Source organism: Musa acuminata, chromosome BXJ3-10 (genome assembly GCF_036884655.1).
Source record: "Musa acuminata AAA Group cultivar baxijiao chromosome BXJ3-10, Cavendish_Baxijiao_AAA, whole genome shotgun sequence".
Taxonomy (NCBI): domain Eukaryota; kingdom Viridiplantae; phylum Streptophyta; class Magnoliopsida; order Zingiberales; family Musaceae; genus Musa; species Musa acuminata.
In genome coordinates this window covers 27,764,268-27,780,651 of record NC_088358.1, presented here as the reverse complement: position 1 = coordinate 27,780,651, position 16,384 = coordinate 27,764,268, and the positions used below count along the sequence as shown (strand labels likewise).

At 43.1% G+C, this 16,384-nt stretch overlaps 3 protein-coding genes across 3 annotated transcripts; 2 read left to right on the top strand and 1 right to left on the bottom strand.

Annotated features, from left to right (window-relative positions):
* Positions 1-1,595: 1,595 nt before the first annotated feature.
* LOC103968474 (uncharacterized) lies at positions 1,596-3,065 on the top strand. The gene is made up of 2 exons (XM_009381710.3): positions 1,596-1,780; positions 2,091-3,065. The coding sequence occupies exons 1-2, from the start codon at positions 1,667-1,669 to the stop codon at positions 2,424-2,426; spliced, it is 450 nt and encodes a 149-aa protein (XP_009379985.2). The 5' UTR covers positions 1,596-1,666; the 3' UTR covers positions 2,427-3,065.
* A 1,868-nt stretch (positions 3,066-4,933) lies between these two features.
* Positions 4,934-7,950, top strand: LOC135651327 (potassium transporter 5-like). Its single transcript, XM_065171336.1, has 8 exons — positions 4,934-5,111; positions 5,298-5,523; positions 5,608-5,856; positions 5,948-5,998; positions 6,089-6,402; positions 6,478-6,592; positions 6,676-6,930; positions 6,996-7,950. Exons 1-8 carry the CDS (start codon positions 4,968-4,970, stop codon positions 7,856-7,858), a joined length of 2,217 nt encoding a protein of 738 aa, XP_065027408.1. The 5' UTR covers positions 4,934-4,967; the 3' UTR covers positions 7,859-7,950.
* Positions 7,951-12,303: 4,353 nt separating this feature from the next.
* On the bottom strand, positions 12,304-13,514 carry LOC135650795 (induced stolen tip protein TUB8-like). Its single transcript, XM_065170394.1, has 2 exons — positions 13,357-13,514; positions 12,304-13,006 (listed from the first exon to the last, which is right to left on the bottom strand). The coding sequence occupies exons 1-2, from the start codon at positions 13,369-13,371 to the stop codon at positions 12,566-12,568; spliced, it is 456 nt and encodes a 151-aa protein (XP_065026466.1). The 5' UTR covers positions 13,372-13,514; the 3' UTR covers positions 12,304-12,565.
* Between the last annotated feature and the right edge of the window lie 2,870 nt (positions 13,515-16,384).

Here is a 16,384-nt window from a genome sequence, read left to right as displayed (position 1 = left end):
ACTGGCACGGCTGCGAGCTGTGGAGAATTCGGACGCGCGGCCTAAAATCGCTCGTCTCCATCCATCTTTCCCGCGAACACCACTTGTCCTTTCATCTCGGAGCTGCTTACCTCGGAGACTGCCCACCACCTGCTCGGTGATAGGCCCCACAGCGTCCATTCTGATCTTTTGCCCTGCGCGTCAAGCAAACGCCTCGCCGCAGAACATGTCATGTTCTACCGTTACATCAGTATCATCCTCGGTTGCTGCTTTTGCCTCTGCGAGCCGCCGTCGGGACGGGATCTCTCTGGAAAACGTAGCAGCAGCTTAAAAGCTTCGTATCGAACACATCACGTGGTTTCGGTACTGATAGGAGAAAAAGAGAGAGATGCGAATATCCAATTGTCACGTCGGACGCGCAGTCAATGTTTTGAGGTCAATATAAACAATTATGTATCTCACTTCTAAAAATGCTTAATTGAAATGATCGAATTGGCTACATTTTGATTTGAGCATCAAATAAATCCATTGATGAAACATGCTGCGAGATTGGGTTCTAAGTTATTATGGCATCTTATGTGTGTGTTGATCGTCCTTTGTGAAAGTGATGATTTACCCATATTCCTTAATGATATATTTTATTGACTTGAAATTTTGATTTGAGAAAAAAATAATATTCATTATCTTCTTTTTTTTTGAACCAATAATTGAAGTGAAAATTTGTTGTTTAATCTTTGTATTCTTAAGCCTTTGGGGATATGTATTCAGCGATCGGAGTATATTATTACTTGATTTACGAATTCTCCAATTACATATATTCTTAAGAAAGAAAGAAAGAAAGAAAAAACAATCGATTTAATTCTTTGAAGAATGAGCTAAGACGAACACATTTGTCTTCTTCCTTTTAGATTGTGGCTGATGGTGAAAGGTTTAACTATCCAAAGCACAAGGGTTTGATTGCCAATTTTCTTATCTCATCAGTTAGCTGCTAGCTAGTATTATAGCAACCAAACAGTGAGAAATGTTCGACTTTAGATCATTGATCATTAAAGAAAATGTGACCTCCATACATATCCCTTAGAATCATGATCATTTAAGACCTTACATATAATACATACACTTGGAAAGAGATTTGATTGCCAATTTTTTAATCAAGTTTTTGATGAGGGATTTCATCCTCACATGCCCAAGAAGTGTAAAGAGATCAAGAAATCTGAATGGATGAGAAAAGAGATCAAGAAATTTTATGGGTTAGAACATCTGTTCATGTAAGTGTGTTCATTTCACTGGTCAGAATAAATTTGTTTAGGGATGCCATTACATGATAAGTTCTTATTGTATCACTTGTACTTCCAAGCCAATCGAGTCTAAGCTTGTTGTGCATTACAAGTAGAATTCCCCCCTTCGATTGGAAAGAGATGCAAATAGCTAAATGATAACAGCTCAAGACTATCATCCCAATCATTTGGGATTACCTCCGCTGACTTTTATTTCCTTCCCTTGTTAGTCTGCTTAATCGTATCCATAAATCAACGATACGATCACATGGACATGATGTGGTTCGTCATCCTCCATAAGTCCATTCCAACATGTGATTTGGGTTTCCTGGTCTATTCCATCCGCAAAGGACATCTACAAAAGGGACAAGAGGAGTGGATGGAACACACACATCGACCTCGTCTGAGGCATGGCAGGAGAGGAGGAAGTGACTCTTGAGAGTTTGAGGAAGAAGATGGCAGACTTCGCGAGGGAGAGAGACTGGGAACCATTCCATAGCCCCAGGAACCTCCTCCTGGCCCTGGTACTTCCTCCTCCTCCCTACTCTTCTTTTCCCTGCTTTGTTCCTTGATGAGACTCTAACGTCAAACACCAGCCCTTGTTGAGTTCTGGCCCCTTCGCCTTGTGCCTTTGCTTGTACATGCTTTCGATGTATGGTAAGGGATGAATTTGGTGTTCTTTCTGAAGACATGCCTGGGCAAGGCGAAAGGGGAAGACCTCAGAAACAACCGAGTCTTGAGATCATTTCTTTTGTTGTTCTCGATGAAAAAGAACCAAGTGTTTGAACGGAAGATTTCTGTCTGCTGTTGGTTTTGTTTTGTTGTTGGTTTCAGGTGGGGGAGGTCGGGGAACTGTCAGAGATCTTCCAATGGAAAGGTGAGGTGCCCAAGGGGCTGCCAGAATGGGGAGAGGAAGAGAAGCAGCACCTGGGAGAGGAGCTCTCAGATGTGCTGCTCTACCTCGTGAGGCTCTCAGACATGTGTGGGGTGGACCTGGGGAAGGCTGCACTCAGGAAGCTGGAGCTCAATGCCCTCAAATACCCTGTCCAGCCATGCAAGGGCTCCTCTTCAGGGAAGAAGCACACTCACCACCCCCCCACCAGTGCAAGCAACTCCAGCACCGAGGACCCCAGCAGTGGTGGAGCTTCTGAGGAGGCTCTGAAACGCTAGCCTTCTAGGTTATCTTTTTGGTCATGGATAGGGGCCATTTTGAGGTAGACAGAGAAGCAGGGAAGGGTCTTATTTTGTTGCATGGGCACCATCTCGGTTGGTGCAGCCATTGCTGCCCGGGAGGCTAGCAGACAAAACATACTTAAATGCAATGCTGTTTCCTCATCCTTTATGCTGCCACAGGCCTCAGAGACTGTGTGAGGTGAGGCTCCTTTTTTATGATGTCCAGGCTTCTCACGGTGAAGTTTGCAGTGAGAGAGGTACACGACACCTCTGCCCTCATAATTGGGATCCTATAAAGTTGGGATCGTCAGATAAATGGGAGCAGGAATCCTATCAAGGACAGTGCCATCAGAGGTTCGCTGCTGCCACTTGGTACTCACTCCGGAGGGATCCTTCCTGTTGGCAATCCAAGTCTATATATCCTTTGAGATCTGGTGGATTGATTTGGTAACTTTTCCGCATGCTCTCTGCAACCGGCGAGAGGGCCCTTTTGTCTGCTTTGGGTCTCGTCGTCGCCTTCAATCTTTGCTTGCAAACAACACCCACTAACTTTCATTCAACTGTGGGTACTGTTCCTCTGTCATCATGCCATCTGATCTCTATTTCTCCATTGTCATCACCTCGTAGGGTTTGACCTTTTCTTTCTTCGTACAGTGTATTTGCTCTCTTTTCTCCCTCCCTCTTTGTTAAACAACCATGGCTGTTGATGTCAGAGTAAATGTGTTCTTGTCGGCGCCTCCCGCAGGAGAGCCGAGGCCGTATTGATGTAGTTGTAGATGAAACATCAGATTGAAGATCAAATTTTGCTCCGTAAATTTACTTGAAAAAGTGGCCGTATAATATAGCACGAGAAGAGTTTTAGAGTTACTAGGACTATACTCTCTCTCTCTCTCTCTCTCTCTCTCCCCGAGCAAGCTTCGCCAAAGCAGTAATGGAGGAAGACCGGTATTATGATGACTACGTGTATGAGCCTTATCCTCCTGGGATTAGGTTTACTCCCAAAGACGAAGAGCTCATCGTGTATCTCACATTGAAGGACAAGGCAGAACGACACCCCAGCAATGTAATCCAAGAAGTGGACCTCTACAAATACCACCCGGGGACACTTACAAGTACTTCCGTTCATCTTGTTCGTAGAAAGATCATGTTGATGATGTTGAACAAGAAGGAAGAAGAAGAAGGAGGAGGAAGATAAATGTGGGAAGAAGAAGATGACATGTTCGACAATGATGATTTCAGCGGCTTGCTCATGGGTGATATTTCTAATTTGGTTTAGGAAACTGATGGTTGCTTTCGTCTTAGGTTATGACAGAAAGAATTGAAGGAGTTAGGCATTAGTTTGAGGACTTGATCATATGATTCTTTAGTTTTAGGTTTCGTTGCTTGAAACATTTGCTCGATAGAAAGGTTTTTAGCATAGTACTGTTGCCGTGAATAAATGGAAATCTTACCACAATTGCTTGGGCATATGGAATTTATTTAGCACCTAATTGGTTTATATTGATTGTTTGTCTACAAAATGATAACCTGTTGTTAACGATAGTATTTGTATAGAATTTGATTCTTTTCGTTCTTTCTATATCTATTATAGTTTGATCTTAATTAACACCACACTAGTCCAATCCTGAAGGCATTGATCTTAATTAACTTAGTTTTCGATTCGATGTCGATTACAATGGGCGATTATTCATGTGTCAATTGTGTATCGATCACATGTTAATCATGTGTCAACGACTCACGTGGCAGTTAGGTGATAACTACATGATGTTGAGGTGATAACCACATGACATCGAATATATTATCATGCAACATTAATGTGATAGTCACATGATGTTGAGATGACATCCACATAACAATTAAGGTAATTTACTATCCATATGACATTGAGATAACAACCATGTATCGTTAATGTATTATCATTTGGTGCTATGCATATGGTGGGGAGATGGCATCTGGATCTTTTACAAATCAATTATAATTTTTATTCACTTAGTACAAATTATTTATCTAAGTCAGTAGATTGTGGAGTCTGAGTCTTTCACTACATATCGCTGATATGGGCGTATAATCTTTGGATTCTTTCAGTCTATGTTGCAGTAGAATCTTAAGACGAGCTGAATAATTTGCATCGTATAGAGTCTTTATGCTGTAATCTTCTACTCGTACAAAAGGTGAGATACGTACGTACTCATTTGGATTCATCGCAGAAGAAAAGCTAAGCAGGTGACGAAACGTCTCCGCCATTATTACATGGGACCTAATTCGGGAAACCTTCATGGGATGGAGTCCACCACCGAGTCCGCTGCCTCGGCCGAGGTCGCAACCTCCCCTCGTCCGCACCTCCCCCGCTCACACGCGTCGGCCAAGCAAACTCAGATCCCAATACCAACTCACACGTAGCCCATCAGTCCCCGTGGTCAGCTGAAGGCCGTCGCCTCCTACATATAAGGCCAATGCAGGCACCTCCTGCTGCCACGCATTGGTCGAGTTTCCTCAATGGAGGTGATAGCCGAAGAGGTTTCTGTCCATATAGATGACATGGTGAGCAAGGAAGAGGAGCAAGAAAGAGAGGATGGAGAGGGAGTAGAAGAAGCACAGCAGACTGTCACAAAGAACTTGAACAGGATGGATTCGCTTGAGCTGGAGGCTGGCAAGATCTCTGTGATGCGCGGTGCCTCTAAAGTAAGCATGAGGTTCTACGTTTCTCTGTCTCGTCTGTTAATTCTACGGCCATATAACTTGAATGTGTAGTGCTTTCCCATATTTGATATCGTTTTCCATCTAGTTTGCTTAGGTGTTTGATGCATTGGAATTCTCATGTCCTTGCTCTGTTTCATGGCTAATTAGTTCTGGTTCTAAACATTGCAGGTTCTTTCGTCAGCTGCAGTAATGCAGCTGGCTTTTCAGAGCATCGGAGTGGTGTATGGAGACATCGGAACGTCGCCGCTGTACGTGTTTGCCAGCACATTCTCCGACCGGGTGCCGAGCAAACACGACATCGTCGGAGCTCTCTCGCTCATCATCTACTCGCTGACTCTCCTTCCCCTCATCAAATATGTGTTCATCGTCCTCCGGGCTAACGACAATGGAGAAGGTGGTGGATTTTCCTGCCTATATTTATGGATCCAACCGTGAATACGAGTTCATGTGCATCGTTCTGTGTCTCTGCAAATGACAGGGGGGACTTTCGCCATGTACTCGCTGATATGTAGGCATGCCAAGGTGAGTGCAATCCCTAACCAGCAAGCAGAGGACGATGAACTCTCTGCTTGCACGGCGAAGTTCCCGAGCAAGAATCCGAAACGAGCGAAGAAGATTAAAGAGGCGTTGGAGAACAGCAGTTGGGCTAAGACTATCCTTCTCTCTCTGACCCTTTTCGGGACTTGCATGGTCGTCGGAGATGGAATTCTAACTCCTTGCATCTCAGGTCTGATCAGTCAACTCTCTTTGTTGCTGCCTTTCTTATCAGATGGAGATTTGTCTTGCTCCTGACTGTTGGGAGAAATCTGACGACGCAGTTCTATCAGCAGTAGATGGAATCAAGAAAATGGATGCAGCACTGAGCAAAGGTAAAGATTATACACTTCGGAGAGCTACTTGATGTTGACGGAACTTTGAAGGTCAGCTAATTAGCACTGTTTTGGTCGATGGAATACTAGATGTAGTAGCGCTGATATCAGTGGCTGTGCTGGTGCTTCTCTTCTCCGTTCAAAGGTTTGGGACTGACAAAGTGGGCTACACATTTGCTCCGGCAATCCTCTTCTGGTGCTTGTTCATAGGAATCATTGGAATCTCCAACTTGATCCGCCATGACTCCACAGTGGTGAGGGCCTTCAACCCCATCTACATAAGCTCCTACTTGAAGAGGAATCCGAAAGAGGCATGGATCTCCCTGGGAGGAGTTGTTCTCTGCATCACAGGAACAGAAGCTATGTTTGCTGATCTGGGACACTTCTCAGTGAGAGCAATTCAGGTACTTCACCCTATTCGTACCTCAAATTCCAAACTCATAAGAAGCCTCCCTTTCAATCTTATAAATTGTTGCTAGGTTGCATTCACTGGATTGGTTTACCCCTGCTTACTCTGTGCTTATTTGGGACAAGCTGCATACCTGTCTAACTTTCCTGACCATGTGGCTGATGCCTTCTACAAGTCTACTCCAGGTGAGCTTCCATTCAAAGAAGACTGTAAGCAGATTTGTGATCATGAGTTGCATTGGTTCGAATTCTTATTTTGCTGCTTGCAGAGTCTGTGTACTGGCCCATGTTCGTAATCGCCGTCCTGGCTTCCATAATTGCGAGCCAGGCGATGATCTCGGCCACATTTGCCATCGTGAAGCAGTCGATGGCCTTGGGTTGCTTCCCTCGAGTCCGCGTCGTCCACACCTCTCACAAGCACGGAGGGCAGGTTTACATTCCCGAGATAAATTTCCTTCTCATGTTCGCCTGCTTCATGGTCACAGCCTCCTTCAGAGAGACGTCCAAGATCGGGAACGCCTACGGTAATGCTTTTTGCCCGTCTGTTCTTGATCTGCCGTGGACTAACTGCTGCTTCCGCGCGCCACAGGGATCGCGGTGGTCGCGGTGATGATCATCACCTCCTCTCTTCTCATCCTAATTATGCTGATGATATGGCAGACAAGCGTTGTCCTTATAGCGATGTTTGTTCTCGTGGTCTTCTCCTTTGAGCTCCTGTACTTCTCATCGGTGCTCTACAAGTTCAGTGAAGGAGGCTATCTTCCACTGACACTTGCAGCGCTGCTCTTCTTCGTCATGTATGTGTGGCACTACGTCCAAAGCAAGCGCCACGCATTCGAAGTGGAACAGAAGGTGTCTGCAGAGTACTTGAGTGGGCTTGGTTCCAACCTCGGCGTCGCTCGGGTTCCCGGCGTCGGCCTTCTCTACACCGAGCTGACGCAAGGCATCCCCGCAATATTCCGCCACTTCCTCACCAACCTCCCCGCCATGCACTCGGTGCTCGTTTTCGTCTCCGTCAAGTACTTGCCGGTGAGCAACGTGCCGGCAGAGGAGCGCTTCTTGCTTCGCAGAGTTGGTCCGGAGGATCACGGGATGTACAGGTGCATCGTGAGGTATGGCTACCGGGATCGGCGAGTCGGCTGCGAGGTCTTCGAGTGCCTGCTCATGGCGCAGCTCAAGTCTTTTATTCGGGTGGAAGCCATGGAGGGAGGCTGCCGAGAGAAGGTAGAGGCAGAGGAGGAGATCAGGTTCTTGGAACGCTCCTGCGCCGCAGGAGTCGTCTACTTGCTGGGTCACAGCGAGGTCAGGGCGAGCAAGAATTCCAGCTTGGTGAAGAAGGTGGTCGTCGACTACGTCTATGATTTCTTGCGGAGAAACTTCCGGCAGGGGCTCGTCGACCTTCAGATACCCAACAAGAACTTGATGCAAGTTGGCATGAACTACACTGTTTGATCGTATTACTCGAAATCAAGGAGACAAATGAATAAATTCTGTCTCACCCATCGATTTCAACTTTAGAACACGATATCAAACGCAGATTGAATTGAGCCTGTGAGTTAAGATCGGCAGTCTTAGGAGATCACGGGCAGATCTAATCACGACCAAAATATAGTTTATATGGTGTAAGCTTTTCTAATGGTCTGACGGCGGAAGAGGAATAGAGAGGTCGATGACTGCCGCACGTGAGCACGTTTGTATTGCCCACCGAGAATGTTGAAGAAGATGAGCAGATCCAGATCTGCAATCTGCTAGCTAATTTCACACACAATTTCAAACCATTAATCATGTATAATCCATTGCTTCGATCTAGTAAAGAAACAGGAGATTATTTGCATGAACTTTGATACTTGTGCACACAATATCGCACTTTCAACAGCTAGACAGCTACTGCTGGATGCACCAGTCGACGATGCATGACACTGCTTATTCCATGCACTTGATATCACGAAGGAGTAATCGACATCTGATGATAAGCACATCATCCCAATGACTGAACCTCGCCACCTCCATCAACAATTTGCTGGTAATTTGAGGTTGCACTTTGGAGGCAGCGTCATGGCCAGGCCGGGGTCGATTCCCAGCGCGGGCAGCAGCGGCGAGTTCTTGTAGGAGCAGAGGCACGGCAAGTCTGCGTTGGCGAGGGCCTTGCAGCACGCCACCGACGGCGGCGGTGGATTCGGCGGCGTCACCGAAGGCTTGCACGCATCGAAACCTTCCTGTGTCATGTTGCAGACGGCTTCGCCGCCCTCGAAAGTCATCGACAGCAGCAGTATGGCCATGGCGGCTGTCCTGAGAAACCCCATTGCTGCAATGCTGGGAGTACAGCTGCTGCATTGGTGCATATATATACATATATATATATGTATACATATAGCGAAGTTTCTAATGACTCAAATAAGCTTGATCACACGATTAATAGCCCGTTAACTCTGAGTTAATTTGATTGGGTGAGTGGGTTGTGAGTAGGCTGATTTGATGGGTTTGGGTTGGAGTTATCGGAGATTAGCAGATGTATTAGCTGTTCTTCATGAGGATTTGGATGCTGCTTCTTGTACGCCCTACGTGTTGGGGAGAATAAGGTGGGTCTTTGAGGCATGCGTGAAAGCAAGGAGGAACGAGGATGTCGGCGACACGTAAACAAAGGCATAAGAACGAAGGAGAGGGAAGCATCGATCATTAGAACAGCACTGGCTTTCTTGGCTTCTCTTCAGCAACTGGGTCAGCTTAGCTATGCGAACGATGTGTGTTCCAGGTCAATGTAACTGGAGACCTTCCTTCGACGTTTGTGCCTTCTATGTTTACCAGACGTGAAGCTCGAAGGGAATTAAACATGCATAAAATATATAAGAAAAGAGTTTTATGGGAAGAACAGCTGTCACATCCTGGATTTTTATATATATATATATATTTTTTCACACAGGCCAAATAAATAAACATCACTTTATTCATCATCTATAACCATTTATTACAATTCATTTATTCATCAAATTACAAATAGAAAAGTTAACTTCAAGAGTCATCCAAGTGGCTCTACCTAGCGGTAGAGGAAGGTTCGCTCTCTATTGGAATCCGATTTAGTACTAGAGGGAGGCTGCTCTGAAAATCAAAAACAAAGAAAATTCAGCAATGCTGAGTAGGAACCCCAAAAGTCAAATCAAAATAAATATATGATCAAAATTCAATCAATCATCCCATTGGCGTATATCAAGTACCCGAAGGAGCACTCCCCCAACAGCGGATGGAGAGGCTTTATCATACGGGATGAGTTTGTGTTCTCCCAACAGCGGATGGAGGCAAACTCATATCACACTCCCAACAGCGGATGGAGTGGTGTCCCACACCCGCCAAAGTGGGGACACGTTCCTCCCAACAGCGGATGGAGGAACCGCCCAGCCGCCGGCCCGCTAATCCCCGAAGGGAATCGCCCTACCTGCTCTTGGCAGGAATATAATCTCACACTAGTCATATCCATTTCGGGATGAAATAACATATTTAAAACATCTCTTTCAAAAATCATCAATATCAAATAATATAAATTAACCCTCAATTGACTTGAACTCTAGTTTAATCGATTCAATTGAACTCGATTTACTAGAGCCTAACTGAACTGATCTCTAATCCTTATTTAACTGGTCTGGAACCACCCTAGACTAGTATAATTTAGATTAGATTAAGTTCAATTTAGGTTAAACTAACTTGAATAAGTCAATCAATTCGGAATCACCCTGAATTGATCTAGACTAATCAAGTATAGTTTAATTCAATCAATATTTGAGCTCAAGTTCAACAATAATATTGGGCTAGATTGAGCCAGTCCATCTATTGGTCATGTGCATTATACATGATTGAGCATGCATTACATAAAACTGTCCCAGCCTTGGCCCATGGACTAGTCATAGCATATACCCATTAACAACATATATGAAAACATAATAATGCATTAAAAGATAGATGAGGAGAAAAGTTTTAATACAAAGAAATAACATTCTCAATTTGACTAGAAATCATAAGACATTAAAAGAGGGACTAGGAGATAAGTTTTAACATAAGGAAATAGCTTTCTAAATTCAAATAAAAATCATGTTTTCAACACATAAAATTTCAACATATTCTAGTCATATTTTAAATCATTCAGAATAATATATTTTAAATTTCAGATGAAGGAATATCAAAAAGGGATTTTAGATAACATATTCTAGTCTAACAAGATTTTAATCCAGATAAGATTAAAGATAAACTGTAATATAGAAAATATATCATATAAAACATATACCTTTTTAACATATTTAGTTCTACAATAAAAACCTTAATCATGGGTCAAATAATATTATGAAAACTTTAACTGATTATTTTAATACAAAAAATTAACATTTAAAGAATTGATGCACATTTTTCAAACTATAAAACTTTCAACATTTAAAGAATCAAAATAAAAGCTAAAACTTTTAAGAAAGGTAGGGAAACCTACCTCTTGTCAATAGGGTGTGACTCCTCGTTCTCTTGTCAACAGGGTGTAACTCCTCGTTCCTCCCGCTGCTAGGCTCAACTAGGTGAGGAACGAAGGAGAGAGATCTCTCCCCTTTAAATAGGAGGAGGTGAGCCTCTATTAAGGGAAATAAATTTTAATTTTCATATTTATTTAATATAAATTATTTCCATTTAATATACTAACAAATATGATATCATCATATTTGGAATAATTACTAGTTATTTCCTTAATTCATATCAACAAACAAGGAAGTAGATTAAGATTTCCTTAAATTATAATAACAAGTAAGGAAAGAAAATCAATTCCTAACTTAAATATTTGATGTGATTACAACAGCTACTGAATTCCTCGCTGATGATTCAAGTGGAGTTGAAACATTCCGGCCCCACAGTTGACATGAAACCAAATTCTTGTTCTGATATAAATTGAAGGATTAATTGAAGGTAATAAACCTACTTTGAGGTTTTTCATGTTTACTTACTATAATCAATGTTTACATGCCATATCGTATTGGATGATACCAACATAATTTATTGATTCGATAGGTAATCGATATATGAACTGGTGTAAATCAGATGACACATTTAGTATCGAACTTGTATCAAGTGGTATAAATCTTATACAATACAAGGATCAATCCTGTAAGATGTGGTACATATTTTATACTAAACCATTTTTGCTTTTATTCTAATCTTTCTTATATTTTTTCCGAGACTCAATATGTATTGTTATAGTGATAATTGATACATTGACATAGTTTGACACCTTATTGATCCGAGCCCTATCGATATATGAAATTACAAACACCAACCATGATAGTGAGGTTGACAATCTAGTAAAATTTTGTTATGAAATTATACAAATTAGTATTCTTAGAATTATATATAATGTAATTCTTATTTATTGAAAATGTCATCTTCTCCTATCGCATGTTATCGAATTCATTAATTCCTTGACACTCAATCAACTTCCTTCGTGCATCAAGTGAGATGACAAATCAAAGAAAGAAAGAGACACCGTCTCCTTTAGTCCAAAGACCTGCTCAAGAGATAGGTTGTGCTTTCGGGTGGCAGGATACTCTTTTCCGCTCTCTCCCTCTCTCCTTCTTTTGATCCTTATGCTTTTGCAAGGTACTCAACACCCCCTTTCCTTAGTCCACCGACGCATGAGTTCTTGAATTATTACTTTCTTTCCTCTTCCTTTTTTGCCTTTTTGGATAGTTAATAACTACTTGCATCAGGTCTGATCACTGTAAGCAACATTATATATATATATATATATATATATATATATATATATATATATATATATATATATATATATATATATATATATATATATATATATATATATCATATAAAAAAATAACGGACACCTTAAACCTGCATTAACCAAATAAAGAGAGTAATTGAGAGATCGAATAAAACACCTTGATATTAAACTCACAGGACAGTATATAGTAAAACAGCCAGGGAGTAATCAAGGAACTACAACACAAACTGGAAAAGGCATGGCGAAGACACCAGCACTATATATACTTCTCATGATCCAGCAGACCCAAATAGCCTCACACTCTCCTTAATATTAGGATAATAGTAGTAGGCTTTAATCCTTAATCTCTTATTGTGAACCTTGATAGCATCCAAAATGATCGCGACCGAAGCAGCATTCTACTCGGCCTTCTCTTCTGCCGCTTCCTCGGCCTTCACCTCCTCCACAGCAGCCGGTGGCTCCTCCACGGCTTTCGGCTCTTCTACGGCGGGTTCAGACGATTCCTCGGCTGCAGGTGCGGCGATCTCGGGCTCGGCCTCCGGCTTAGCTTCTTCTGTGGGCTCGGCGACAGCTGGCTCGGCCTCCACCGCCGCCTCCGCCACCTCGACTGCCGAAGGCTCTTCGACGGGCTTCTCCTCAGGCTCCGGAGCGACCTCTGCTGTGGGTTCCGCTGCTGGTGGTTCCGTTGCCGCCGGGGCTTCTTCTTTGGGCTCTTCTGCAGGTTCGGCTGCGGCTTCGGTCTCAACCACCTCTTCCACGGCAGGCGGTGCCCCGTCTTCCGCTTCGGCAGGGGTGGCGGGGGCTTCTACTGGCACCTCGACAACTGGAGCTGATTCCACCTGCATGCATCACAGAGTCGTCACCATAGATCAAGCTTCAAAGTCGTCGATCGCTCTCTGTCAACTTATTGTCTTTAGATTAAACGAATTCAGCGTGATCACAAGATCTAAATGGCATGCACGTCGTAGAGTTTGGCTAGATGGAAGGATCAGAATCCCATCACGTAGAAAAACTTTTGTGTTAAATCGCCTCTGCTACTGTATACCCTTTATAATAATATGTAGTTTTCAACATGAGAGAAATCACCTATGAAAAATCAAGTATATCATTCCGATCTTTGTTTAAGGATCCATGCAACCTAATAATTCATGCTAAGTAAGAGATGGATGAGGAGGATATTGGCTCTCACCTCAACGGAAGCCATGGGAGAGAGGCAGAGAAAGAAGAGGAGGCTGCAAGCACAACAGAGCACAGAGATAGGAGTGGGTGGGATGGAGCCAGCTCTTGGGGTTGTGAGGGTATTTATACGAGGAACTCGATGGCAGTGTGAGACCTTTACAGGCAAGCAACCACACAGTGTTGGCTTGCCGGAACACCATTATTGTGGTATATTGGTAGAGGAAGATATGCATAGCCATTTTCATTTGTCGAGCATATGCCTCGGATTGTGTGAGCCCATGTAGATGGAGATTCATACACCCCCACAACAATATATATATATATATATATATATATATATATATATAATATTTATATATATTATATGTTAAATAGTACGTATACAACTATACGTCCACACGTAGAAAGCTCATATTTAACGGCGTCCATACTCGGGGGCGGTGTACGATAATGAGTTGGAAACCCAGAGACATCCACGTAAGCATCATTATAGGATCAACCGTTCCTTTAAACGGGCCACGTGGCTGGCCCGCACTGCGGTACGTACGCTCGTGGCCTCTCCTTGGCAGGAAAGCGGGTCCCACAATGGCGGGGCCGCGGCCAGCGAACCTCGCGCAAGAGGGGTGGGGGGATGATATCGGACGGCCCACCTGAGTCCGTCCGAGTGGGACCCGCTCGGTTACGTCGGTGGATGGCGAGGCCACGTGACGGAGACAGGCAGGAGAGGACGGCGTGGGTCCGGCGGCCACCTGGGGAGGGGCGCTTCCGGACAAGCGGCACCGCCCAGGCCGGTGGGTTCCTTTGGTTCTTTGCTTTATCTTGTTCCCCTGTCACGGCCAGGCCACCAAGCGGGAAAATACGCCTTCTCATTGGTCGATAGGACTTCCTTGCCAATCCGCCTCCGTCAGGAAAGGGACTCTTTCACTGAATAGTGACTGGACCAAGACACGTGAGCGGCGCCAATCTTTGCGCGCTCGTGATCTCTGTACGTCCCTTCCTCTCCTAAACTACTGTGAAGAACTCTTACCTCTGTTTCTTCGCTGGAAATACTGAAGTCTGCTCCTCTTTCATTTCAATCGCAACCACTAGACAAATTTCTTGTCTATTAATCTTTTTCTCCTTTTATTTGTCTCTGTTCTCGGAAAACGAGACAATGAGAATAAAATCGGGAGAAGGACGAGTAATAAGAGATCGATCGTCCTTCTGCCAGTGACAACTCCCTCATTGTCATAATGGTCATTTGCTTCAGACACCTATGAAGTAAACTAAGCAACGACTCGCTCAATGGTTATCATTTCATCCTCAACCTACCAACTTTTTTGATCGATGCATGTATTCAATGATCCTCCTTTTCTGGCTACTTGACATAACTTGGCCGAAAGCGTGTTTCCTAACACCCCGTAACACATGATTCTGACAGAGAGATCACTACCATCAAGCCCAGCACACAACAAAAAGCGAAACTGTTGCAGTGTCATGTCCTAGTTTTAGAAGGAAAGATATGAATCAAACACTGCGTTTAGGACCACCATCTTTTGACTCGAGAAGCAGGGCGAGGGGTGGATGATCTCATAATGGCTGATACTGTGGAAGTGGTGGCCATCATCTCCACCAACATTAGCAAAGGAGCGGGGCCGTAATGCAGGATGTGAAGCCATGCTGTTGGTATAGGTAGGCATTGGGTCATAGTCATAGCCATCCGTCTGATTCCAAGTGCTCCTTTAGTTTGGATGGGAGCTTGTGAGTAGGAAGCACAGTTGATTCTTCTTCGCCGAGGAAGAAATGGCTCCTCTATGTGGATGTGAACCAATTCATTTGGTTGTCATGGCCTACAGTGATGTGGAACGCCATCCGAGATGGACATGCACATCAGTGCACCGGAACGACGTGTCTGTCGACATATCTCCATCTCCTTCTTGTCTCAGAGTTAGGGCACGCAAGCATTTCGTCGAGTTGATAACTTCTACGATGAGGGTACTATTTGAGAGAACGAATACTCTATATTGATCTTATCCAAATCTTCTATTGACAGAAGCTCCAGGTGTTACAAGGGAACGGGTGATCGGCATACTTACTCTTACTGAAAGAAAGCTCAAGACTTCGAGATGCGTTGGAGTCACCAAGAAATTTCTGGAATCGATATCATGGGAGACAAATAATTCTTCGAAAGTCCAGACAAACTCTATACAAAGTAAAGAAGCCATAGAAATCAAAGTTCGATTTATTCTATGAGTACCTATGTATTCTAGGCTTTGATGGATTGGTTGATGTCAAAAAATACTTTGAAATCTCTTGGGATTTATGACCAGTAAATATACAACGGACGGACAGATTTCTAACTAGCAGCAATGTCAGGGCATAAGATTATAAGAGCAAAGCAATGAAGGCTGACAGGTGGTTCGATATAGTCTTTTTAGCCCATGTAATTGTCGAAAAGGAGATCAAGGCAAAAAGAAGAAGGAAGAAGAAGAAAAAAAAAAAAAAGCAGGAAAGTTGGATCTTTTGTGTGCCTGTTCATCCAAATATAGACACGGCACAAAAGTTTGTCTCCCTCTCGCCTTGCCATAATTAAGTTCATCTTTTGGGCTTTCAACGATACCACTTCTCTCCATTAAAATTTTGTCATATGTTTTAATATTTTAACAGTATTTTGTTAGGATTCTGAGCTTTTGAATAATGTTTATTGGGTCAGTTTAGTTCAGTTATTTATTAAGATTATTAAATTTAATTAAAATCGGATATATATTTATTTAATATTTAATTATTATTAAGAGTCCAAGTCCTGATAAATAGTAATGTAACACTTTCTTTAAATCAATCAATCAGTTAATTAATGAAATATTATTCCAGTTTGTTACGATAAATCTTAAGAATCTAAGTCCTGATGGACTCCGGGTGAAATTCTATAAATAGTGATGTAATCATTTCTTTAAATCAATCAATCGGTTAATTAATGAAATATTATTCCAGTTTGTTATGACAAATCTTAAGAGATCGATCTCCTCGAAGCAATCGCTAATCCCCTCATCAAGGAGGCC